Source organism: Typha angustifolia, chromosome 15 (assembly GCF_048772165.1).
Source record: "Typha angustifolia cultivar Huaian chromosome 15, ASM4877216v1, whole genome shotgun sequence".
NCBI lineage: Eukaryota > Viridiplantae > Streptophyta > Magnoliopsida > Poales > Typhaceae > Typha > Typha angustifolia.
In genome coordinates, this window is record NC_133253.1 from 1,696,625 (window position 1) to 1,723,523 (window position 26,899).

Genomic DNA, 26,899 nt, shown 5'->3' on the forward strand with positions numbered 1-26,899 from the left:
GATGGGTCGGGGGTGTCCGAGTCCATTTGTTGGGTTCCTTGGTTTGGGTCAACTCTATTCATAACCCCAGTTACCGAGTCCTGACCGAGTCGCAGGTTAATCTCATGCCAAAAAACTAAGGAAAATCTTTCTGGCAAGTGGCAACCCCCTCTTTCCATTCTATTCTTTTAAGCTTGGGTATTCTGTTCTTTTTGTTCTTTCCAATATAAGGTTTAAAACCAAATATTATAGAAAAGAAGGGGAAAAATCCCAAGAGACTGTTCGTGTAAAACAGACATATGAAGTAGTAGCTAGGTGAATAAAAATATATCACTAAACAATGACCACCACCTCAATCTTCTCCTCGAATACTTTGACCCTGCAAAGCGGGCAGACATTCGACCGCTCCGCCAGCCACTGATCGGCGCAGCTCGCGTGGAACACGTGCTCGCACAGAGGCAGCACCTTCACCTCCTCTCCGGCCACCAACTCCTCCAAGCATATCGCGCAAACGGCGTCTCCTCGGTCGCAAGAATAGACCGTGATCGGAATCGCTTCGACGGGGTTAACGTTGCCAGCAAAAGTTTGGATGGGGCTGTCATCATGCGTCGGGTTAGGTGGCAGCGCAGAAGGCTGCGGTTCGAGGCGGCAGCGCCGGCGGTGGTGAAAGCAGGCGCCGACGAGGAGGGCGATGATGCCGACGAAGATGAAGAAGAGGATGGCTATGAAGGCGATCAAGGTGATCATGGCGATGAGCCTATCTTCGGAGGATGGGTCGGCCGATGGGCCATGAGCTTGTAATGCGAGAGAGGCGACGGGAGTAGGAGTAGCCATGAGAGGAAAAAGAATACAAAGTAGTGAAAAATACCGGTGGGTTGTAAACTTGTAGGAAAGCAAGTGCCGAGTTCTAGTAGGAGACCTCTCCTAATTAATCGTTCTCGTAGTCGTTGCTGAGATGCTATTTTGGTATAACTTCAGGAGTAGGAGTGCTTCCGTATTAGGATTAAGTTATTGTTCGAAATCTAATCATACACAATTAATTATTCTTCTATTGATTTATTTTTCTAATAATTTAATTTGTTTGCTTAATAAGTACATATAAGTTAACATAACTATCACGGTAATGTAATTATAGAACTGTATTTAGTGTTCAAAGCATGCGCCTTAAAGATAAATTAAAACAGTGATTTCTAATAAAAAAAAATTAGGTTAAGCTTTTTAAATAATAATTATAAGTAAAAAAAATTATAAACTTACGTAAATACTTAGGTATGATTTGATACCAATTAAAAAACGTAAAAAATCGCCTTAAAAAATAGAGATCTATCATACGCTATCAATAATAATTTGTAAAAAATAAAACTGAAAAAGATATCATAAACACAAAATATTTTCGTGAAAAAAATCCCAAGTCGAGTAAAAAACTACAGATCCAACAGATCAAAACCAATCACTAAAACTATAGAAATTAACAAGAAGATTACTTGCTGATTCCCACAACTTAATGATCGATAGCTTCTCTAAAAGATAATCTTTAAGATTAAACCGCTTTATATACCTCTTAGAGATAATATAAGTATCTCTTCATAGATTTTCTACTGATTCTCTTAAAGATAAGATAAATATCTCTTAGATTAAATCCATTCAAACATAATCTTATGTAACTTCCATTGCGTTTGAATAGCTATAACAAGCGATGTGAACGTAGTGATTTAAATAATTCAAATTTTAAAATTTTTTAAATCAAATCTTATCAAAAATTATAAATATGCTTATATATATATATAAATACTTATAAATATTTTATACACATTTATCAACACTAAAATTTAATCTCCAAAAATCATACACGAATAAGGTAAGAATAAATTAGAAAATATTAAAATATTATATGAAAATTGAACAAGATATTAACTTTCACTAACCCTCCCTATTATGTTCTTCCTCAACCAAATAACCAAACATTTCTCCTCCTCCAACCGCGATGTCAAACACCTTCATATTCTCCCCCTCAGGCAGTAGAAATCCTTTGTATTATATGTTCTAATGGTATCTAATTGTTACAAGTAAGGCTATGTTTATAAATATTCTACAAACCTTCTATAAAACACTTGACATGCATCATCGTGTCATGGTATCCAATTTAATTTTCGAAGGTTAAGGTGAGTTCCTCAAACGAAAACTAACAATCACTAGAGAATACCAATCGGGTGGTCAAACGTGCGACACCTTTCCTAGACAATATTCTTCTTCTAGTCTGATCAGCAATCTACGTTATTCTATACCTTTATTTTCCCCTTCCTCTTTAATTCTTTTATTATAAAACAAATGATTATTGGGATTTTTAGCCGCTCCACGTACGTTGTATCTTATTTTTAGTCTAAGATTCTCATTGATGAAGATGATTTAGAGATGTGCGTGCCCTTAGCCAACAGTATTGAGTGAGTATTTGTGCCTAAGTTTGAGAGTTGTAAAGGGTTTTAAACTCCTTTTCTCTTTCTAATCTCATATGATTTTAATCTAATGAAATTGTTGGCTAATTACCCATATCACTTTAATGCCTCTCAAGATGATTTTAAATCATTATCGTCAAAGAAAAGAGATCGTTGACGATGATATAATGCTAGCTACATATCGATCTGCTGTGGTGTGTAATATTCCAAGATATATATAAATCATAACCGAAAGGTTAAAGTTTCTGCATGGCTTCATGAAACAACTAACTTGTATTTAATTTGATCTATATTCATATAGGCCATCAGAATTACTCGGTAAATAATAAAGAATGAAGAATCCAACACGACTACAACAATCCCGGATCGAGCAAGCAGATGATAACGTCATATCTCATCGCTCGAGAGTAGTTTCATTCTCAGCTATAACGTTCCTACAAACTGGGCATCTCGCCGAACGCTTGCCCAGCCACTGGTCGATGCAGCCGTCGTGAAATGTGTGCCTGCACTTTGGCATCACTTTTACTCGTTCTCCGCCGGCCAATTCTTCCAAACAAATCGCGCACATCTCGCCCTCGCCGTCGCCGTCGCCCTCGCTGTCGCGGGAATAGATAGTCGCCGGGATCTTCGCAACGCGTTCGTGGTTGCCGATTTCGGCTAATTCGATGGCGATACGGATCTCATCCCAAGCAATAGGATTGAAGACTGCGACGTTGACGGACGCTGGAGGCTCTTGTTGCATTGGCAGAGCAAGACGACGCTGACGATGACGATGACGATGGCAGCAGAGGAGGAAGAAGATGACAACAATGATCATGGTGCATATGGAGAGAGCGGCGACGGTGACGAAGGTGTTGGCCCCGGTTAGAGAGTAGCCGAGAGAAACAGCCATGAGAAGAACAGAACAGAGATCAAGGAGGGGTAACTGTAGAAGAGATTGCTTTTATAGCTTTTTGCGAGTCTGAGAGTCAAAGTAGGAGTAGAAGAGGAGTTTGCGCGTGTACGTGTTTGAGTCCTACTAGGAGTAGCACCGGAGTAGTATTCGGAGTTCCTAGATAGATACGTCATACGTGTTAAAGGAAAACTTAAAAAAAATATTGAAGTAACGCCGTTGCCGGGGATCGAACCCGGGTCATCCGCGTGACAGGCGGATATACTCACCACTATACTACAACGACAATTTTTAAGTTAGAATTTTTTTACATAATTTATAAGTTAAAGAGTTCTTCAACCCAACCATGGTGGGATGAACAATGTGCTATCCATAATTCCATATAGCTAAGATACAAGAGAAAGAATAGGAAGTCCAGCAAAATTCTTAAGAGTAGTATGCTTTTGTGACAAACATCCTCTCAGAAAGGCATAATACTTTCTCACAAATTTAAATAAAATAATCTGGGCATTGTGCAGGCAATTGGACACCAAAAGCATGCTATAAACACAGTTATAACTGCATGATCAACAAAGACCAAGAGAGAAACAAGCTGGTCATATTTTCCGAGCACATCTCGACAAACTTAGATTCAGTAAAGACAAATTCGGAATTCTGAATCAGCTATTGATAGAAGCTTTACATTTTAACACTAACCCAAGAATCAAAAGACACACCATGATCCCGCATGACGAGCCTCCCATTCTATGTATCCAGTAGGGGTCGAACCTTGTGAATCTTCCGTCCAAGTAGCATGTGAAGTTGATCACTATGATCAATAGTATGAGTAGCACAGGGAGCCACGAGGCGGGACTCCAACTCTGATAATCGTCGTCGGGTTCAACCACTGGCTTCCTGTCGATGTATAAAGGCGAGAGCACCGCGAGGAGTCCCAAAGCAATGACAGTCAGCTTCTCAGTGGAAATAGTAGTCCTCCCCATCTACCTCTCCTGAGGGCTTCAAGGTGACCTTGCTCCTGCAGAATTTATGTCATTAGACAAAGCAAGCTTCAAAGACAAGGCTAACTTTCCATATCACAACACTTAGGTTATAACAATCATCGACTGTATTCATATTCCTGGTCTCCAACTAACCCATATAAAAGAGAAGAATATATTCTTGGGAATTAGTTTATATAGGTGATAAATGAAGACCATATTAGGTGAAAAGGAGGTTCTTCTGCATGAACCAAAACATACTAGTAATTGGTGAGAATCAGATGCTTAAACAAGTACTAGATGGACTTGAAAAATCACTAAAGTTGCTTCCAGAAATGCAAAGATTTTGCATATCTTATCAGAGAAATTTACTATTGATGTAACCATATGGCCCCCATTGTGAATATTGAAGTTAAATTAGCACAACAGCTTCCTAGGAACTGCAGTTTAAAGCCTAAATCTACTTATCGCTCCTCCTAGTGGGGCTTAATTGTTAGCTGAGGTCCCAACTTTTTGTATAGAACAAATACTCATTTCAGCCGGAATTTAGGACACCAGTAATAGTTTGCACATGTAAACTGATCTGGGTGAAGAATAACTAGGTACCACTGCAATCCAATTTGATATCTAGAAGAGGCCTATCTACAAAGTTGAGCATCTATTTCAGCTAACCAAAGCATCCTTTTTCTTTTTAGTGTAAATTCAGTAAAGCTCATACTTTTCGAAAGTTATTAGAGCATCTTTTGCCACTTAAAAGAATAGTGTAAGTCTTAAGGTTGGCATCATTCTCTTTTGGGATTTTATATGACTGTTGGAAGAGACCACCAACAAGACACAGCATCTGGTAGCAGTAGAACAGTGCACAGCATTAAAAGTCAAAAAGAAAGGAGCAGATTCACTCTTAAAAAGCATCTAGAAGAAAAAAAAGAGCTTCCACGGATAAAAAGATATCTACCTTTGAAGTACCTTCCAGAAAATGCCTAAGAAGTTTGACTGAGTTGCATTAGCTTCAATAAACCCACTAAAAGTGGTAACCAACAAAACTTTCTCTAGCTCAGACTTGTATAATGAAAAGAAACAACTAACAACAATTTATTGTTGTCATCAATTTCAAGTTTTCAACTGCCTTGGCAACTCTTAATAAATTATTTTCTCATACACTGAAGGAATCAAGTTATCAAAAACTTCAAAGAATACTGTCTGTTAAGCATCCCAGCAACAATGCAGAGAAATAGTGCTGTAATCAAGGAAAATGGAAAAGAACAAAATTTATGGTAAAAGGAGAATGTGATAATATATGTTCTGATGGAGTTTTAACCAAATCCTTTGTACTAAATTCCCATTTACGAAAATATATATACTAGTAACCAGACTAGTTTAGCCAACTACCTTTCCATATTTTAAAATGTCTTTAAGATCCATTCTGTTAATGCTTCCACAAATAAGTTGCAATAGAGGATGCTCATACCTTCTGTCACGGGTGTAGAATACTACCTATCCTCCAAGAGTCCAAGTCCTCTATCATAACAAACAAAGGTAGTCATCAATCAAAAGAAACAATTAGACTCCTCAAGGAGAACCCAAGATGACCGCTCTTATTAGTATTCCTTTTACCCTCTCTTCAGAAAATAGAAGGCACATGGCCGGAATCTAAATCATCCCTTAAGTCATTCTACTACAAACTGAAAACAAGATCTTGTCATAATTTGGCCCAGGGTCTGAACCTTCCAACTTATAGATTTTTCTTCACACTTTCTCATGGTATCTCTTTCAATCAGGTCTGACCACAAGTGATTTGGTAGATAACATAATCTAACCATATAGACTGAGGTCAAAATGCCTTACTCCAACCATAACTTTGTGTTCAAAGTTCCCTTAACCCCCACAATGGAGTTACTGATGTTAATATTCTACATCAATCAAAATCATATGGGTAGCATATTCAAAATCAGATCTTAGCATCCAAGATTTGTGAAAAAACCACATACTGGCAGAACTGCAGAACTTTATGCCCTCTCCGTAATCAAAATACTATAACTATCAGTTGACATTCTCATACTTTCCAAATTGATAATGACTGAGTCAAAGCAACAAATTCCAGACTGCAGAGAGTTCTCCTACATAACATGATAAAATTTCTAAATTCTCCAAAAAAAGTCTATGTGAAATGTGGAGTATCACAATGACACTATTATATTACAGAGTACTTATTTTTGTGACATAAACATGACAAGTGCAGAATCTTACTGGAGAGCCCTTGACTTAAAGATCATTCCCACTCATATCATGAAACTTTCACCATTTCGACATTCTAGGTGCTTACTCTCTGATAAAATGCAAATATTTCCAAATATAAAACCTAATGATATAATCAGGATATTGAGCTCAATATGTAAAGCATAACCAAACTGGGTTCTACTTCTGCCAGATTCACTGAAGCTTCTGCAAAACCTATATATACCCTCAGCAATAGGGAGTTGAGAATCTATGGACTATCAGTGTTGCCATATTAGAGAATGGATATTAAACTCTTCAAGATTAAATATATGTCATTACAAGATGAATGAAAGGGACAACGTTTATACATATGATCTTAATTATATAAAAAAACACATGGAATTTAAAGTTTTTTTTAAAAAAAAATTGTATTAGAAAAGTGCTTACAAGAACTGGAAAATGTGTTGATCAAGTGGCAACTGAAACTGAAAAAGTTGCTGTCATGGAAGACTTTCAAGTATCCTGATTCTAATGTATCTGACATTAGTGATATCAGAACTATTCTATATGGAGTTTTCCAATTCTTCTCGCTATATATAATGCAACTTTGAGGATCTTGCAGGGAAGGTGATCTTAAAACCATCTAATCAGAAAGACACTTTAATGCTTCCAACAAAAATATTTAATTGAATATACTAAATATGAAAAAATGTACCATCTGCCGCCACATAAATTGTTAATGGAATCTATTCAGTGAAAAATGTACTATCTCAAAGAAAATTAGTCTGGTAAAGATGAATTCTTGACCATAGGAGGGCTGAAAAATGTCCATATTTTCTTCTACATTCTATTCCAGCTGTCAGGGTTAAAAAACTTCGTTTTAATTTTATTTTGGTCAGACATTTTATTCCAGCAATTTAGGCAGCTTAAGTGGATTACTGGTTTTAGGTGAAGTTTCAATACTTCTATCGAAATACTGAAAGCCCCAAAAAGAGTTCAGTTAAGATATTAGATGTCCAAGATTTGATAAAATGAACCGGGTCCTTCTACAAATTGAAAATCATCTTAAACAATATTATGTTGCTGAGATTTAGCAATCCATCATTTTTTTTACTGTTACAAAAATTTCGCAAAACTCTCAAGGAATTATGCAATTCCATCATGCCACAGAATTTATTAAAAAGGCAAGTTATAAAATTGAAAAAGAATCTTCAACACGATCTTTCTTATTTCTTAATGAGCATCCATTGTAACCCAATGCTACGTCTATGGTTCAACGACATACAATACTAGTATACAATTGGGTAGCAGAAAAAAATATATCTTCCCAATTTCACATTATACCATCTCCCAGTTCTCACCTCTCCTTGATCAACCTCCACAGATACCTTCCGCTCGCCATGTCCAAGAAACCCCAGAAACCATCTACGACGACCTGCTCATGATACAAGCCAAATTCACCAAACCCAATTAGAAATCCCCAAATCGCCAGATTGTTAAAACCAAATCAAGGAGAACAAGAAGGAGGAGAAGAAAAGCCCACCCTCTTCGAATTATAACCTCGCAACTGAGTCGAATGGACGCTCGATGTCTTGCTTCTATCGGGTTCCTCCAAGCTTAGAGAAGGGGAAGGGGACTGAATCGTTCTCCAAGCGAGGTATCCAGCAACGGCGGCGGAGAAGAGTACGAGGAGGAATCGCAACGGGCACATGGTTTAGGCCGGCAACGGAGAGGTCTGGTCACCGCCCGTGAACGGGAGATAAGTGCTTCCTTTTTCTTTACGTAATGTCTAGGCCGTAGTAAAGCTTCTTAAGATTTTTTATCGCTGGAAGCGGCGGCGAAGCCTTTTCGAGCTGCTGCCGGATTCGGACGGCAGGAGAAGATTTTCTCGTTGGATTGGGACGTGGAGAAGATTGCATGTTTGGTTTGCTAGCGTTACTACTTTTTGAGCTGCAGGTTGTTCTAATTGTTAATAGAAACTCTATATTAAACCAACCAGGTTGGCAAAGATATACTTAAACATCTAGAATACCTCCTTGTTTCAAGTTTTACCTAGTTGTCACAATACCTAAGGTTTGTTAAAAATGTTTAGAGAAATTTTTTGAAAAAAAACCCTACATTAAACCTTTATTATCATTCACATCCTAAAAGACATAGATTTATTATTTGACTTCTGCACTTTATATCTAAAAGAAACAGTAAGATTTAAGAAGCAAAGAATGTCAATTTATCTCATGGGTTCATATTACAATAGAGAGAGAGAGAACTTAGTTACATCCATAGAGTCAAAAACACCAGCTCAAAATAATTTAAGGTATAATCGTTAGATACCGGAAATCCTACACAGACCCATCTCAGCAATTAAAGAAATGGGTAAGTGCAACACAAAACTCAGCGGATGAGCACTGGAAGATCACACCTAATTAGCTTCTTCTACCTTCTTAGACCCCTTGGAGCATACCCTTCTCATCCATTTTCTCTGTGCTGTGGTGAGGTTGAGAGGCAGAGGGAACTGTGAAGTGCTTCGGTGAGATAATTCTGCGAGAGGAAGTTCAGCAGGAAGTGCAGCAGCAGTGCTAGTAAAGGCATTGAGAACAAGGAAGGCCAGGATGGGGGATAAATCCAATGTTCCCCCAAGAGGCGGAATAATCCCACGGAATATGTTAAGGTAGGGATCGCATAGAGTGCTGCACCAGAATTGGAAACCGAACTTAGGAACTTGAAAACCATCTAAATTTCAATATTATGGATAAAATAAAGTAACAATTTAAGGCAACCGAGTAGTCATCAACCTGTCAAAGTGCATCAGGAGAAAATGACAGTAGATAATGTAAACGACAACTTGAAAACTATCTCCTACAGAGACATCAATCGTCTCACCTTGCCTCCAAAATAAACGACTCTCCAGTGTTGCATATTTACCAGGTATGTATAATTTGTGTACATGAGCAACTCGCAAACTTGGATGAATTCAAGTTAGAAGTTCGCCAAAAAAAGAAGAAAAGATTCAGAACCATGGAGCTCTCTGTGGTCACTTAAAATGCTTACAACAAATCATTCTTATCCAATTTATATTTACATCATGTGCATATGAACAAGAGGACATTTTCTTGCAAGTACATTTTCTGTGACAAGTCACATAAGAATCTCTCCTTAGAATTCCTATGTTTGTGTGGAGAGCTTAAATGAATGTCACCCTTACTCAACTGCCATACTTTCAAAGCATAATATTGACACTTTTTGATGAAAATAGACTAGCTTGTTAGTTAGTTACTTAGTGGTGAAAATTTGAAGCTATCTCAAGCACTGTTCTTGACATGTCTGACTTCTCAGGAATAATTTACATATCATTGTACTAATATTAACTGAATATGAATCTTGACTGCTATCAAGATCTCTTCCGACTAAATTGGTGTATTGTCTTAACACTTGCCAACCGGTGGCATATCAAAATTGACAACTAGGAAGGTCACGTATAAGCAATGAACTATATGATTGCTTGTTGTCTCAATCTACCAAACTATGAAGCCTACTTGACCACTAAATATTGCAACATATCAAGTTGGCCTTATATACAATTCACACTCCTATGTCCATGAAAGTATCGTTATCACCATCCCGCAGGCACATCTACACTTTCCCTGGTAAGATATACCAAGCTAGACATTCTATAAGGTATTTGCATAAATGCCCCAAAGAGCGCATCGAATTGAAAAGAACAACCAGCTCATAAATAAGCCCCTTCCAAACCAAGATTATACCTTAGAGGGCTGACAATGGCAGGAGGCGAGTTGGGGAACCAAGTCAGCACCAGCCTAACCACCAGCAACGTGTTATAAATGTTCAAGAAATTGGTAATTCCATTGGCAACCACCAGCCCCGCGACCGAGTCCCCGGGCAAGATAGCGGCAAAGCTACGACCCGAAAGGAAACTGGCACTCCTCACTCCTCTGCAACGCACCTGCAAACCAACTCAACAATGTACCCAAAACCCACATCAAAATTAACCCAAAAGGAGCAAGACCCAGACGAATGAGAGCAAATGGTTTCACCTGGTAGAAACTCCTGAGTTCGGAATGGAAGGAGAGGAGAGACTTGAGGAATGGATGGTCGGAGAGCGAGGTGGTGATCTCTTTGAAGCAGTTGAGAGCCGTGTGCTCAGGGACGGACGGCTTCGATTGGTGATTGGGGGAGGGGAACGGGAGGTAGCGGAAGGCGGTGGAGAGGAGGGAGGTGAATGGGACGAGAGATTGAGGGGTGTCGGAGGAAGGAAGAGGAGCCATTTCCAGGTGATCCTGCAGATGAGATGGTTCGAGCGATAAGATTGCAAAGCGAGAGGATAATGTAACGGAAACGGAACGCTTGGTCCGTCGGATCTCTGGGTTTACGGCTAGAGATCCGATGAAGTAACCCACCCGTTTGCCGACTTCGCTCTTCTACGGGTACATATACGAATGATGGCCCAAATATAGGGCCTAAAAAAAGCCCAAATCCGGCCCCACCGGCCCATGAATACCCCCTAATTGGGTTGCATGTGAAAAGAAATGAGATATATAAATGCTGCACGTGTAGCAAAATTAAATTACTAGTCTAAAGCAATTGGGACGGTGTCAGTGGTTAATTTTTTCAAATTCTAGTCTTCGTGGCACCTGATGTTGTAAACGTAATAGTTTTCACCCTCCTTATCTAAAGGAAAGCATTTGATTAGTCTTAGTGACACATTGCTCTCGTAGTCTGAATCCATCAAAGCAGATTACTTCGTGCGACGTCCACAAATTCCTTCTTACCAATCACCGAGTCAAATTAAATTATCCAACTGAGCTATTACGACACATCTTGATATGCAACGTGGCAACAGATAAATGGTTGGAATTTGGTATTATCTAATGCCACGTCAGTATAGAAATTACACCCAGCTCTATTTGCGTACGTGGACTGATAACTCCACCAGGTCCACCCATCACTTGTCTCCGGTTACCCCCCCGCGTCGTCACCGCCTCCTCCTCAATAAATGAGACATTGAGACCTTTCAACTTTTAAGCGGTGATGGGACCTCATCCTAATGTAAGCGCTCTCTCGTGGAACATGTGGACTGTGTGGTCGAAAAGACCAACCACCACCTACATCTTTGTGCCCAGAATTGCGCTTCGCTCCAAATTCTTCCTGCGTGTCAAAAATTTAGGAGCCACGTATGCAAGTCATCTTTGCAGTTCATTTTTGACGTGAGTTTTAATTTTCATTAGACTTCTCCCACTTCTCTGCTTCTTCTCCATCTCACTTCATACCCGCCATAGTTTCTTCCCTCCGGGCCTCCACCAATGGCGACCACTCGTCTCCTTCGCCTATCCCTATCCCCAAACCCAATTCCTAACCGCAAGACTAACACCGGTATCGCCGGAGCTCGCCGGAACACTCTCCCCCTCCCCCTCTCTCCTCTCTGCCTCCGCCTCCGCCTCCTTAGGGCGAGTGCAGCTGAGATCGGAGCTCCCACTGGAGATGTCAAGCAGGAGGCGCCGAAGAGCTCCTCCGTGCTGCTCGACGTCCGAGGTATGATGTGCGGAGCTTGTGCCTCCCGTGTGCGTTCCATCCTCGCCGCCGACGAGCGGGTCGAGTCGGCTGTCGTTAACATGCTGACAGAGACGGCGGCGGTGCGGCTTCGGCAGGAGGCGGCGGCGGTGGAGGAGGACGGGACGTTGGCGGAGGAGCTCGCGAGGAGGCTGACGACGTGCGGATTCCCATCGACGAGGAGAGGATCAGGGTCGGGCGTCGGGGAGAGCGTGGGGAAATGGAAGGCGATGGCGGAGAGGAAGGAGGAGTTGCTCGCGAGGAGCCTGAATCGTGTCGCCTTCGCCTGGACGCTTGTGGCGTTGTGCTGTGGATCGCATGCGTCCCATCTGTTGCATTCTCTCGGAGTTCACATTGCTCATGGTGAAAACTTCTTGCAGTCTCGCGCAAGTGGAGATTCTTCAATTTCATAGTGAAAAAATCAACTTAGTAAAGAATTTGGATAATTAGTACGCTAGTAGTCTGAAATTTCTGTTATATATTGTTTATTCTTGGACTGGAGTATCTGCACTGTGCTGATTGATTTCTTGATCTGGTATTGTTGGATAATTCTTTCTTAATTAATTGATTTTTGGCTGATGCAGGATCTTTTTGGGAGCTGCTGCACAATTCTTATCTGAAATGTGGAATTGCTATAGTATCCTTGTTTGGACCTGGTCGAGGTACTATTGGCACCCTTTGGATAACTGTTGTTTATTAAAAATTTCTCCATATGAATTTAGTTCAGCAGCAGGATTTACTTCACTTCTTATATTAATTAGACTCCCCAGTTTTTCAGGTAGCTGATTAGTAGAAAATAGTGTTTTTTGTTATTAAGACAACTGTGATGAATGTGATGGCAGCTTATTGTTGGTTTCTCATTCTTCAATTGTCTGATTAAGATTTCTTTTATTATACTTTGCATCCAATGCAGGTATACTTTTGGATGGTTTTCGAGCATTCAGGCAAGGGTCCCCTAACATGAACTCTCTTGTGGGATTTGGATCTATTGCTGCATTCCTTATTAGTGCAGTAAGTGCTGTAGTTAACTCAACCTGACTAACACTTCTCGCACCTTACCATCTGCATTAATCATCCTCAATGTTATTTATTATGAAGGTGTCATTGCTGAAACCCGAACTTGCATGGGAAGCATCCTTTTTTGATGAGCCGGTGAGTTGCTTTGTTTTGTTCTTTATAAGCATCAGAAGTCTTTTGCATGAATCTTGTGTCACTTCATTCTCTTTTATGCATGATATTTCTAGTGCAAAATCTTGCATGCCGAGTTCCATTTGAATTATGTCAGCAAGCTTTCGAGTACCCATATTACCAAATTAAGCATGCAATCTTTGTGAAGACATCTACATGCATGTCTGCTGACATGACTGATGGCTTATGTTAAATTTTTGTGAGCCAATAAACATATGAAGATCCTACTGCATCCTGTGCACATTTGTTATCCCAATATGCTCTTCATAATAATTATAAAAAAAAATCCCTAAAAAACCTCCTCAACTCAATAATAATAAATAAATAAATAAAGTAATCAAGTAAAAAACCTCCTCAAGTCAATAATTTGATATGAGTGTTGCAGATAGAGATCTCTCATACTGTGAGACATAGAAGCAGCAGATTAATGCAAATTCGTTTATTTTTTGTTGAATAATTTTTTTTTGTAGCACACAGGTCATGCTTCTTGGTTTTGTACTTTTGGGACGCTCTCTTGAAGAAAGAGCTAGGCTCAGGGCATCTAGTGATATGAATGAGCTTTTGGTAAGTTTTGCCCTACAAGCTTGTTCACTCTGTCATGCAATTGACAATTCTATTGTATCATGGTGTTCAAGGAATTTATTTCATTTTGGAAGAAAATGATATGTTAGTTGCTTACTCTATATTGTTGATTTAAATATCAGTGTTCTTGTGATTATAATTTAGTCTAACATAGTGAAGTAAGATCTGTCAAGGTACTCAAAACATTCTTACCTCTGAAGCTTTTAAGGTTGGGATTGATTAGGATTCTAGGAATTTAGGACTTATGTTTGTCCATTTTCAGAAACGGGTAGGGTTTTGAATTACTTAACTGAAGTTCTATAAGCATCAATTAAGGCACCTCTCAAGATATATATAGGACCCACTGTAGTTAACCTAATGCCATACCAACCTCTCAATTTTGCATATATTTCCATTTGTTCTTGAAAAAACATTTATGTCCTTGAAATATTTTTGGATTCGTGCAACTAGGATTACTTTCTGAATTTGGAAGTTCTGATAATTCCTTCTTCGTCCTTCATCCTCTACTTGCTCTAATGAGTACCAAAGGGATAAAGGGTGAGGAGGGGAGCAAGAATTGGATGATTCAGTAAGAGGATCTTGACATGGATGCTGTGAGGCAGATAAGATATGAGGGAGGATGATGATGGAAGAACCTCCAGTCATTGACCATTTAAATGGGATGGATGATGGCAAGATGATTATATGGTGAGGAGGAGGATAGTTGAGGGGAAGAGCTAATGACATTGTGGATGTTTTCGTAAGTCAGTACTCAACAGGTGTTTTTCGCAGCATGCATGTGAGAACTTGAGATTTCCGCTGCACATATAAAATGTGTTAAGGACTATAACACCATATGCACAATATTGAATGTTCTGAATTACATACATTTAAATAATATCTGTACATGTGCGTATACACTATGCTACTTTGAAGAGTAACTTATATACTATTGTACAACATCAGTCAATAAACCATGCTCATAAGTCATGAGCTTCCTTTTGAGAATGATCTTATGTTATGTGAGCTAATAGAGTCCTTTTCTTCTCCTGCAGTCATTGGTCTCTCCTCAGTCACGGCTAGTAATTTCGTCTTCTGAAGAGGACCCTTCATTGGATAGTGTTCTAGGTGAAGATGCTATTAGCATTGAAGTTCCCATTGATGATGTTCGTGTTGGAGACTCATTATTGGTTTTGCCCGGAGAAACTATTCCTGTTGATGTATGTTACAAGAGTGTCAACTTGTTCATTCCATTTGCAGTAGCAGCATCCCATGGTTTTACTTTTTATTGGCTAATATATCAATTATGATAGTTCTTTTTCTTCTCTTGGTTGTTAATTCAGTCATTTTTCTATTTTACTTTAATCTTAAACATCTTGAATCCTGCCCAACTGTGTCTGCTTTTGCATGTATTATGTCAAGAAAATATGTTGAGTTGAGCAACCACATGATATAGTCTTAAAGGTTTCATAAGTTTTTTTTTCTTTTATTTTGTTTGGATTCATTTATTCTTAGGATCATGGGAGCAGTAAAAGTAATTATTTCTTTACCAAAAAGAATTAGGTAGTCTTTGTGTGTCTTGCATAAATTTCTGCAAAACTGTCCTTCTGTGACTTGAAGAAATGCTATTTCCCATCATTATGACATGTGTCTGCATCTGCATATCTTTTGATGTCCAAGTAGAATAAGTAGATGAATGCCAGAGTTCATTATGTAAAACTATTTGATCTGATATTTGAAGGCCAATATGGATGATTACTTGATTACAGATTTTCAAATCTTCAAACAATGATGAGATTGATGGAGATATTCTTTCCAAACAGTTGTTTAATGACTTTAGTCTTTCTATTTAATCAAAACATTGTGTTATGTAGATAATCTGCCCTTGCAGGGAAATGTCCATGGAGGCAGGAGTTTTGTTGATGAATCCATGCTTACTGGGGAATCTCTTCCCGTACTCAAGGAACGAGGCCTTCCTGTTTTTGCAGGAACTGTAAACTGGGTATGCTCATACCTTTTCCTATCCTCCTGGACCTTGAGAAAAACTAGGTTCTGGTCATTTTTTTTCCTTTTAGATAGTGTAAATTAGTACACTCAAACATTCTTACACAAGTTAACGGTTACCTCTTTTACTAGCATGACTGTGATCTAATTGGAATATTAAACCTATTGTTTCCAACATGTGGAGGCTAATGAGAGTAGTGATGACATTCCAGTAATGCTAATAACTATAAATGATAAGTGCATAATAATGTTGATTGTTAGAATCCTTGCCCTTTGACAACTACTTTAAATTTTTTTTTTCTACTGAATAATTGGCCGACTGTAGCATGATGAGCCCCCACTTCCTGTGGTATGTTTGTGGCCTGAAGAAAAGTCAACAAAATGTGTGGTCCTTTGAGGACTTGTCATGACTCATGACTGAGGAAACAATATCATGAGATAGTTAGCCTAATTGGCTAATTCACTATGTAAGATAGTGTTGTTAGAAAATCATCATCGAAATATTCTGCAAACAATATTTCTGAACCTATATGCATTTCATTATTTAAAACTGCTGGCCAGATGACTGTCCTGATTTTTCATTAAACTTGTTTGCCAGGATGGTCCTCTAAGAATTGAAGCTACAACAACTGGAGCTTTGTCAACTATTGCCAAGATAGTCCGCATGGTTGGCTTGCAATTTTTTTCCTACCAACTCAATATTGGAATCTTCTTATCATCTTATGTGAAGATTTAAGTCTTTGCAAATGCCTTTGCGCAGGTTGAAGATGCACAGTCACGTGAAGCTCCTATTCAAAGACTTGCAGATTCAATTGCAGGGCCTTTTGTATACAGTGTTATGACTATATCAGCTGCAACATTTTCTTTCTGGTGCGTCTTGCATTCTGTCTAGTGCTTAGATAGAGATACTAGTGCAAAGATGCCTCTGATGCCTTTTTCATTGTTCTAGTCTGTATATTGAAGCATACTGAGACTAACTATTTTGGTCAACTATATTGCAGAAACTTGAAAAATTATGCTTGGTTTCTTAAATATAATCATTGATTAAAAAAAAAATTCTTTTTTTTTAGCATCTCAAGTTCTTAACCATAAAGGAAGTATGACTTAATTGTGAACTGGCATGCTTTATCCTTGGATATATGAATATGATCAGAAAGACAAATACTCCATAATTGCAAATTTTTGGATAGCTCAATAAATTGAACTCAGAATATTCATATATGCCTGATTGAAGTTGTAGACTAGCTGGAAGTGAATCAATTATTTATTAGCTTGCTTGCACACTGGAACCTCCATATGACCATCTAAATAACCATCATTAGATAAGGGTCTTTTAGTTATTCTACAAGGATGTAAAGAATGTAAACCTAGAGTTATAAACTCATTTAATATTTCTCAGACAAGGAAGTTTGGTACATCACATTATTTTTTCTCTTTCCTTGGTATGATAAGGTCCTGTGACTTTCGCCTCAAAATCTGACTTTTATTGCCCCTTTCAAAATGGTTAGTATCTTCTAATGTTAGGCTTTACTAAGCATTGTGCTTAACATTATTATTATGATCTTTTCCTGTTGGGTTGGGACTTGGGTGGTAACAAATATGTTGGTCTTCCAACTTATCTATGTTCTGGAATGATGTTTTAGGTACTATATTGGGACACATATCTTTCCAGACGTACTTCTCAATGATATTGCCGGTCCTGATGGAAACTCGTTGCTTTTGAGCTTGAAACTTTCTGTGGATGTACTAGTAAGTGTTCTTGATAATCCAACTCTACCACTAGTTTAATTGAAGATAGGGACTTAACATTCTTTTATTTGATAAGTATTAAGTAGCTATAATGGTTATTCTGAATGCATAGATAATGGATAATTTCGACCTGTATAATAGTGTCATTTTATGAGTTCCTCCATTACCAAATGCGCTACTACATATAAAATTCTGAGTAATTAATGTGGACCATCTGTAATAAGTAGCATATACAACATATTTATCCAGGCATCCTGAACTTCAATATTTTGTATAGCCCTTTGTTTTATGTTAGTGCATATTTATCCTAGACTTTTTATGACAACCATGCAGATGCAGTCACTTCCCCTCTCCTACTTATCATTTCCTTTATTCTCGACAATTTCAGGTGGTTTCCTGCCCTTGTGCCCTGGGGTTAGCTACCCCTACAGCGATTTTAGTAGGAACCTCCCTGGGTAATTATCTTCTTGACTGACTGCATTCAGTTTCATATGTTTCTGCCAATTTAAAATAGAACAATTTGATAGTTTCATGTTGCCAAAGATTGTGGCGCAATAGTCATGATAAGTTGATTGCTTGGGATTCTTGAGATATAAATTCTCAATTTTCTCTGTGCTCGAAGGGGTTTTTGATTTTCTCCTCATGCAGTCTTTGGTGGTTAATGTATACAACACTACATGGCATTTTTCGTTCTATAGATCTGATTTAAGAACTTGGAGTATCGATATTAGGTTTTCAACATTTCTGATTGACTTTTGAGCTCACTTGATAAACAGGGGCTAAACAAGGACTTCTTATTAGAGGAGGAGATGTGTTGGAACGTTTAGCTGGGATAGACGTTGTTGCGCTAGATAAAGTATTCATTTTTGTCCTGTGATATTTCTTTATTCTTCCATATTCTGTTGCAAGATATGCAGCAAAAACATCTTATTTCTAGCATGTCTCCTTATAATCTATGTTTTTAACTGTCAGACGGGGACACTTACAGAGGGAAAACCAATTGTTACAGCCATTGTTTCTTTGACATATAAAGAACAGGAGGTTCTTCGTCTAGCTGCTGCAGTGGAGAAAACAGCATCACATCCAATTGCAAAAGCTATTGTAAATAAAGCAGAGTTGCTACAGTTGGAAATCCCAAGCACTAGTGGACAGTTGACAGAACCAGGCTTTGGTTGCTTAGCAGAAGTGGATGGTTCTTTGGTTGCAGTTGGCACAATGGATTGGGTTCATGAGCGTTTTCAAAAGAAAGCATCAATATCTGCATTGGTGGATCTAGAAAATCATGTAGAATTCATGACATCCAGCTTGCCTTTATCTTCAAGCTACTCAAAGTCGGTCGTTTATGTTGGCCGTGAAGGAGAAGGCATAATAGGAGCCATAGCAATATCTGATGTTCTGCGTCATGATGCCAAATCAACAGTAAATAGGTAGCCCTTAACCAGTGTCTATGGTCCATACATGCTTGCTCTAAATAGTAGTCCATAAACCAAATGATGAATTGTTCACTTGTTCTGTGCTTAGGTGAAGACTTTTAGATACATCTAATGATCTGATAGTAGCTCGGGACATTTGACTATGTCCAGTGATGCATTTGGTGCTAAATCATTTAGGATTCTTGTAATCTTAATCAAAAGTATACTTGATTTGAGACTCAACTCCAAAACAACATATCCTGTTGTTGATTTTCTTTTTCATACAGATTACTAGTGGCTTTAAGATTTTCTGTAAAATTTGTGTATTGGATTCACTACCGCAGTTTATAGGCTTACACATTTTATTTGAATAAAGGCTGCAGGAAAAAGGAATCAAGACAGTGCTTCTATCAGGGGACAAGGAAGAGGCAGTGGCAAGTGTTGGTAAGATGGTTGGAATTGGAAGCCAAAACATAAACTCATCCTTAACCCCACAGAAGAAATCAAGTGTAATATCAAGTTTGCAAGCAGAAGGACATCGTGTAGCAATGGTACTATTAATCTAGTAGACCAGAATTTATGTTTGATATGTTCACTGAAATTCAGAAACTGATAAATAGAATTTCTCTTGGAGCATCTCATTACAGTCTTCCGCATGACTTTATTTGATATCTTGCATCTTCTATTGATATCCCCTGCAATGTGAGACATTAAATATAATAAATGATTTCCAAGATACGGAAGACATATTATCTTCTCTGATGTTTATAATATAAATGTGTGAGCGATCACTTGTCTGGTTGTGTGTATCCTATACTTTCATCAATAGAACAATCAGTCGTGATACATAAAGGAACAGTCATCCATTTAATATCCTCTCAATAAGTATGTGTCAACTGCCAAATGTCCTAGTACCTTTACTTATGAAATATTTGAACATCCTGGAGACAGCTAACTCATTGTTTTATGTGTTCAAGGTTGGCGACGGCATAAATGATGCACCATCCTTGGCACTTGCGGACGTTGGAATTGCTTTGCAAACTGAAGCAAAAGAGAATGCTGCATCAGATGCAGCATCAGTCATTCTATTGGGTAACAGGCTATCGCAGGTAAACTATCTAACAACACCACTATGGTCTCTGATTACTTATCATGCTGTCTCATCACCATTTTGATTACTTGTATCATATATGCCTATATTAGTGCAAGCACTATACTTGGGCAGCAAAACATTGTCATGTGAATGAGTCAATAAGTTCTATTAAGAGCATCTGCTAGCATGCTCTTTTACTCTTAGCAACTGTAAAATAAAGGTTCCTTTTGAGATAACTTGAATAGAAACTTTTTTGTAAAATAAAACAATTACTCTTCTATTTCTGAAACTGAATTATCACACACCCTTTTTTTCATGTAGTATTTGCATGCACAATTTGATGTGTATGAGTGGTGCTTTGCAACCACTTGCAGCTTTGCATCTCGTATGTTGAAGTGATTTGTTCCCTTTTAACAATTTGCCTTTTTATTTTATGCTCTGTTGACTGACATAGAAGGTGAATGAAGGAGAGTTTCATGTGCATAATGCATGTCAGCTAGTTTACTGGTTTTTCTATTCTTGCATTTTACTAGTATTTGTTGAATGATTTTGTGTTTGCAAGTAACTTGTCTCCAACCTTAGTCCGGTGTTAGCATCGTCTAAAGTTGAAGGTTTATGATGAGCTCTTTGTGAGCCAGCTGGAGCTCCTAGATCTTGTATTGTGTGTATCGTATGTTTGATTCAATAATCACTGCCTACTAATATATGAAGTTCACTCATGATACCACTGCGCATGGCGATAAAGTTTCAGACAAATGTAGAATACTTCATTAATCATACTAAATCTTCATGTAACCCATTTGAGAAGGAGAAAGCTAATTCTGAGCTTTATTAGCAAGTCGTCTACATTCATGGGATTCTTATTTCTGAGCCTACTTTGGTGCACTGTAATTGTTTGTTTTGAACACCTCTTCTCGTGCAGATAGTAGACGTACTTACCCTTTCTCAAGCAACAATGGGAAAAGTTCACCAGAATTTAGCATGGGCAGTGGCATATAACATTGTTGCCATTCCCATTGCGGCTGGGTTCTTACTTCCTCAATTTGATTTTGCCATGACACCGTCTCTATCAGGTAAGTTCTATGTTGATGAGATCAGGAAAGGGAAGGCATATGTGACTATACTTTGTCAGCTAATATAACACTATTTTGATAATTGTTCTGCAGGAGGGTTGATGGCCATGAGCTCGATCTTTGTTGTCAGCAATTCTTTGCTTCTGCAGCTACATGGATCATTTCAGAAAACAGAGAAGCCAATTTCTTCAGAAAATGCGGATAGATAATATATATGTATATAGTATAAATTTTGGGTTCTCAGTCCTCCACAAAAAATATCAACTATAAGCCTACTAATGGATAATTGTCATGGGCATCTGTCTAAGTTGGAGACTTGCTGCTTCAAAAATAAAGTGGATGTAGAACAACAGGTTCAACCAATTTCCATCCTAGAACATCCAGAACCCTTGAATTATTATTACTGCACCCGAGCTCTTTGTATTGTTCTTTAGAAGATTATATAAATTGTGCTAGAGCAAAATGTGGTCCCTTCTGATGCATTTTGAGATGGCTTGCAGCTTTTTACCAGAATAATTTTTACGAGCTTTTCGTAGCAAATTACGTTTAAGATAAGATAGGCTTTTTTTTTTTTTTTTGTAATGTAATTTAAATTCTTTTATTGGGTACTATGAACTATCTCTTTCTTTTATTTAAAAGCTATGTCTTTTTCTAATCCAATCGAGTCTATAGACTTATGGCTAAAACAAACGGGCTAGCTAGTTCTTGTTGTGGTAGAAAAATTCACTAAATAGTGCACGAGAGAATTAAATTCATGACTTTTGTCATATTAACCGTCGGGCTTCAATAGCAAGGATGAATTCTCTCGTTTTTTCCTGGCCGGAAACTATGCCTGCATTTGGAAAATCATATTAGCATATTGGGAATCCTTTTTATTTTTGTTCTTTCTTATCTCAACAAGCAGTTTAACATTTTCGACGCCACCAGCATAATAAAACTAACAACAAGCCAACACTGAGTTTTGTTATCTGTTCGCCACCTTGTAGTGACCAACTAAAACCAAACTCAGGTGATACACCCGATAACGAAGTCTGCACAACACCGTCATTCTAAGAGATGAATCTAGAACAGAAACCTTTTCATCACCCTTCCAAGTCATTCTTCATCCACTGCCCGTACTTGTTCTTCATCTTCTCATCCAGCTCCCTTGCCTTGAGCTCTGCCATGGCGTCCGCGTTCGCCATTGCCTCCTCCTGCACCCGAGCCATCCTCCGGCTCCTCTTCTTCGCCGCCATCTCCCTCTCTGCCTCTACCTCCTCATACTCCCTCGCCCACCACTTTTGCACCACACATGTTGAGATTAACACAATCGATTGCACCAATAGCATCCCAAGTAACAACACCTCCTCTAACGTCAGCAACACCCATTGCTCCCTTTGGCTTCTTCTCACCGAGCCCAGAAGCCGGAGGGTCGCTTCGTGCTGGAGAAAGAGGGAGAGGAAGCCGAGAACCTGCCCGACGGAAGACGCAAGTAAGAGGGAGACATGGGTGATGAAGCAGAAGTGGGTGAGGAGGGAATAGAAGCCCACAAGGGAGGAGAGGAGGGTGGTGACTGAGACTACGAAGAGAGCCCAACCAAAGGAGGTTGGGGAAGACCTAAAGAGGAAGATAGGAACAAAGGAGGCCGAGGAGAGGAAGAAGAGGAAGAGGTTTAGAGACGAGAGGAGGAGATTAGGGACCGAGGAGGAGCTCCTAAGCTTGACAGTGGAAGCCATCTTGTATTGTGGATTTTGGGCAGAGGTATGTTTAAATAAGCTGGCATCTTACCGTTGGAGTGAAAGCCAACGGCTAAGTGAGATGGTGGAGCCCATGCATGCCATGTGACTTTTACCTTTTGCCAAGTTCATTAGCTTTTGTTTCAAATTGAATCGTCCGTACCAACGGCTAGGATTTAATTCGGAATAAATTATTTGGGTCTCGCGCAACGCTCCCATAGAGCCCCCACTAAAATCCATCATCTTTGTATTACTAAAAAAATTGTTAGAGACTCTTAAGTTTGACATGCCTGTTTCAAACTCAAAATTTTGAGTTTCTCTGAAGGTTTCAAACTCAAAACATCTTATTGTACTATTGTGGCGTATGGCCCTATACCACTCCATATTTGGGGAGGTTTCTCTGAAGGCCCACAATCTAGTTTAATCATGTACTCTTTTATCCGAGTAATATATCACCTCTACCTTGATGCTTTGATTTTAAAAATACATAAACGAAAATGCCTCACATTATCTCACATCAACTCAACGAAATCTTATCCATTTTAACATCTTGCAACTCCAAATAAACAAATATTAAATTATAAGAACTTCAATTCTAGAGCAGAGATTTCTCCGACTCAAAACCACAGAATAAGGGAACTTTTGGATATAAAATTGGTAGATTTTTAAAGCATAAAAAGGGGGGAAAAAAACAATTACTAAGAGGGGCATCCAGGGTTACTGATAAGGGATAAAAAATATAACAAACTTATGACTCGACAAATAAATATCCATCTTCTCTCAAATCTCAATTATACTGTGGATAAGAAAGCTTATCGCAGTAGTTGTCTATGCTGGCCAATGGTATGCTTTAAGTTTAGAGACTTCAGGAAATTTCCTTATCATTAGAACCAGAAAGGAGGGGTTGCCATCTATAGCGAGGCCCTACAGGTGTAGGGTCACGTAGTCTCATCACAAGAAAAGAACCTGAAGTCGGCATAGAAAATTGAGAATAGATATTTTATTTAGTAGCTAACCGACTTCACCTTTTAAAATTCTCTATGCTGAGGCAAAATGGATGTTAACAGATGAAAGACTCTAATATAAAATCCACATTGGAAAGGCAAGATCAACTACTTTTAATAACTAGTTGGAGAATTCCCAGTGTATACAATCTGGAACATCCAATTTCTGCAAATTTGTTGTGCTATAAATGAATCTATGAGACTATGATATAACTAAGAGATGGCTACATCGGAGTACTTGAAGATGGAAAAGTCTCATATTCAAGTGCATGCTCCTGTCACCACTATCAACAGATCAAGAAGTAAAAGGAAGTGATGTAGGAAAGCAGGCCATGAGGGCTTCAAGTAGCTTTCAAATAGGTCGAGAGCATTTAAATATCCAAAGTATATGCTTTCTAGAAGAATATCTAGTTGGAGATAGAAAATGACTTATACTGCAGCAATATATGTAAGGGACCTATACCAGTGAAGAATAATAAATATAAGAGCAATGAGAGAATATAGGAAGAAAAGTGAAAAAAAGAATAGTTGATGTAGTAGCAGTATAGACTATAGATTATAACCACTTACTTTCATAATTGAAATATCTCATACCTCAGAGAAAAACTAAGATAGGACACCAAAGAGGAGGACAGTCAACAACGCTGTTATACTTCAGTTAAAAAAGAAATTTGTCTTCCAGTACTGAACTGTTCTGTTGCTGGTGAGGAAGGCCCAACAGTTCCATTCTCTGCATTCAACAGATAATCAGGAGATTTCAGAAAGTGTATAAGTGATAACTACCTCAAAGGTAGACCAGAAGAAGCAGAAAGGCATATTATGAGATTTCACACTGATGTCATACTTCATGACAAGGTGTCAAGTAGCTGAAATGGCAAAGAATGAGCACATTCTCATGCTTATAAAAGCAAGTTGGTTTGTAAAAACGACCTTTTGTAGAGACACAATTTAAAGCACAATTATGTTGAAGAAGTATGGATTGAATTTTTAGCAAAAAAAATTATCTCACCTATAACTTATTTCATGTTTCTGTCCCTAGAGAATCCTGTCACACTGGTAAGACACTCTACTTTTCAGTTTAAGAACAACAGGGAACAAAATTCATTTCTGTAAGCTATAGGCCATCTAAGTAGATCAGATATAGTAATAAATATTGTAGTATTACATTCCAACAAGAAAAAAATTATGCAGCTGCAAGTTCGTATAGCTAAAGCTTCCAACTTCATCACTATTTAACCTACTTGTTTTCTTCTGAAAAAATTGGTAAGCTATCAAAATTTCACTAAATCTACTTAGAGATCTGAAAGAGTGACATGATTAGAGGTAGCACATTTTCAAGCAATTATCACAAGGGAGAAATGCAGAGTGAAATGAGGTTACTTATGGGAAGAAAGAAGAAAAGATGATGACAACATCATATAGATATTTCCCAAGAAAGAGATTATCCCTAACAGAAACCACAACCACAAAATGCATATCCTGACAATGTTCACTCACCGAATAATTTCTAATCATTTGGTTTGTACTTTTCTGCTAATGATAGGCTAGGGCTTCTTATGTGCATTCTCCAACTCACTCAATGCTATTAGATAAAACAAAAGTGATGTCAGTTGACCTAGCAAAGAGTTTAGCTACATAAAACTCCTACTAAACTAAGAGAAGTACCCCACCTTATTCCAACTAACAAATGCAATCAAGTAGTCTGTATACTCAAGATACATGCAGGTTGCCGCCTTGCTTGCTGCGCCACCATATTTATCTTAAACTGGTTGATTCAAATCAAGAAAACTAATTTAACCATTACCAAAGCCATTTGCCTTGATTAATTATCCTCTTAAATTTTTCTTAGCTTTGATAATTACCTGTTTCATCTGAACCTAGCAAACTGATGAGGTCTGATGAGTTTAGTGCAAGTACATATTGCATCTCTTTTCAGACTACTAGGCTAATGTTCAAATATAGCCCCCACCCCGACATTCACAAGGGATGGATTTCTCAAAGGAAAGATAAATGGAGAGGAAGATGTATCCTTCACTTCCCTTTAACAGCAAAAATCCCCTTTTGCAGCCTAAATCAGGTTACGACTTTATGTGGTTATCTCCATCTTCCACTTCAGTGTGGATCCATTCAATTGTCGAATTCTAGTTAGGCAATAAAAAAATAGGAACACCTCAAAAAAAAAACAACCAAGACTCGGTTGACTGGCTGAAATTAGTGAATAACGTGAATGATAAGCCAACACAGCATTCTGGAAATTTAAATAAATTTGTATTATATGCTAATGTTATTTTCTAAAGATCAATCTTTCACTTTTAGTTTCTCTGATACTTAATCGACTCACCTACTTATTGCCTAATATTAAACTTAATGGACCGGCAGAGAAAATAAAAAAACAATAACATGGCATTGTCAAACTGAATTTCATAATGTCAGAATAAACAAAGAAAATAACATTTCTATAAGGAAAACTGCAGGAAAAATGTGACCTCAGTTTCATTTTGTTTGATGTGGAAAGCCCAAAAGATAAATGCACATCAGCTGAAGGACGAGAGTTAAACTGCTGGCGCCAAGTAAGAATGTAGTGTGTGAAAGAGATGGAAACTAAATCAAATGCTTAAAGCCATCTAAACAGTACGTATATAGCTTACTGGTTATTTTCAAGAAACTAATGGTAATTAGACACAAAGAAAGCACAAAACAAATTACCTGATAAATGGTGCCTACGAGGACTATTAATATGTCTCCTTTGATCCTGTTAATGAAAGAGTATAAGGTGACCAAGTTCCACCAATTGTGCTTTCACTTCACCCTAAAAGATAAAAGGTCATATTTTTTTTACTCTACTCTAAAATCTATTCTGTAAGCATGCATCTCACCTGTAACCAACAATATCCAACAAAGTAAGAGCGTTGTTATCTTCCAGTGGCACCTCTCAACATCTTATAGTCCAAGTTCTGCTTATCTGTAAGTTAAGCCTTATTGAAGTCCCCAAAACGATAAATAATGTCCCACAACTC

The 26,899-nt window shown here is 38.2% G+C and overlaps 4 protein-coding genes and 1 non-coding gene across 14 annotated transcripts; 1 reads left to right on the forward strand and 4 right to left on the reverse strand.

The window, feature by feature from the left end:
- Nucleotides 1-312: 312 nt before the first annotated feature.
- On the reverse strand, nucleotides 313-813 carry LOC140778419 (E3 ubiquitin-protein ligase ATL6-like). Its single transcript, XM_073123118.1, has one exon. It carries the CDS (start codon nucleotides 811-813, stop codon nucleotides 313-315), a length of 501 nt encoding a protein of 166 aa, XP_072979219.1.
- Nucleotides 814-3,538: 2,725 nt separating this feature from the next.
- Nucleotides 3,539-3,610, reverse strand: TRNAD-GUC (transfer RNA aspartic acid (anticodon GUC)). The gene has a single exon. It is a non-coding gene; the product is annotated as a tRNA-Asp (tRNA).
- A 5,112-nt stretch (nucleotides 3,611-8,722) lies between these two features.
- On the reverse strand, nucleotides 8,723-10,912 carry LOC140779334 (ylmG homolog protein 2, chloroplastic). Its single transcript, XM_073124358.1, has 3 exons — nucleotides 10,571-10,912; nucleotides 10,280-10,479; nucleotides 8,723-9,205 (listed from the first exon to the last, which is right to left on the reverse strand). The coding sequence occupies exons 1-3, from the start codon at nucleotides 10,799-10,801 to the stop codon at nucleotides 8,938-8,940; spliced, it is 699 nt and encodes a 232-aa protein (XP_072980459.1). The 5' UTR covers nucleotides 10,802-10,912; the 3' UTR covers nucleotides 8,723-8,937.
- Nucleotides 10,913-11,650: 738 nt separating this feature from the next.
- LOC140777540 (copper-transporting ATPase PAA2, chloroplastic) lies at nucleotides 11,651-21,677 on the forward strand. The gene is made up of 17 exons (XM_073121709.1): nucleotides 11,651-12,446; nucleotides 12,668-12,745; nucleotides 12,997-13,094; nucleotides 13,182-13,235; nucleotides 13,749-13,835; nucleotides 14,888-15,052; nucleotides 15,724-15,834; nucleotides 16,435-16,503; nucleotides 16,597-16,706; nucleotides 17,480-17,585; nucleotides 17,974-18,040; nucleotides 18,362-18,441; nucleotides 18,558-19,012; nucleotides 19,374-19,548; nucleotides 19,975-20,106; nucleotides 21,013-21,163; nucleotides 21,257-21,677. Exons 1-17 carry the CDS (start codon nucleotides 11,837-11,839, stop codon nucleotides 21,370-21,372), a joined length of 2,664 nt encoding a protein of 887 aa, XP_072977810.1. The 5' UTR covers nucleotides 11,651-11,836; the 3' UTR covers nucleotides 21,373-21,677.
- A 332-nt stretch (nucleotides 21,678-22,009) lies between these two features.
- LOC140777543 (uncharacterized) lies at nucleotides 22,010-26,898 on the reverse strand. 10 transcript variants are annotated; one of them, XM_073121716.1, is made up of 5 exons: nucleotides 26,759-26,898; nucleotides 26,589-26,691; nucleotides 26,369-26,439; nucleotides 24,477-24,612; nucleotides 22,010-24,339 (listed from the first exon to the last, which is right to left on the reverse strand). In XM_073121716.1, exon 5 carries the CDS (start codon nucleotides 22,876-22,878, stop codon nucleotides 22,246-22,248), a length of 633 nt encoding a protein of 210 aa, XP_072977817.1. In that variant the 5' UTR covers nucleotides 22,879-24,339; nucleotides 24,477-24,612; nucleotides 26,369-26,439; nucleotides 26,589-26,691; nucleotides 26,759-26,898; the 3' UTR covers nucleotides 22,010-22,245. The 10 variants fall into 10 exon arrangements, with proteins under 10 accessions (XP_072977817.1, XP_072977815.1, XP_072977814.1 ...); XM_073121714.1 differs by having other exon boundaries at nucleotides 25,380-26,439; XM_073121713.1 differs by adding an exon at nucleotides 25,380-25,464 and having other exon boundaries at nucleotides 25,553-26,691.
- Between the last annotated feature and the right edge of the window lies 1 nt (nucleotide 26,899).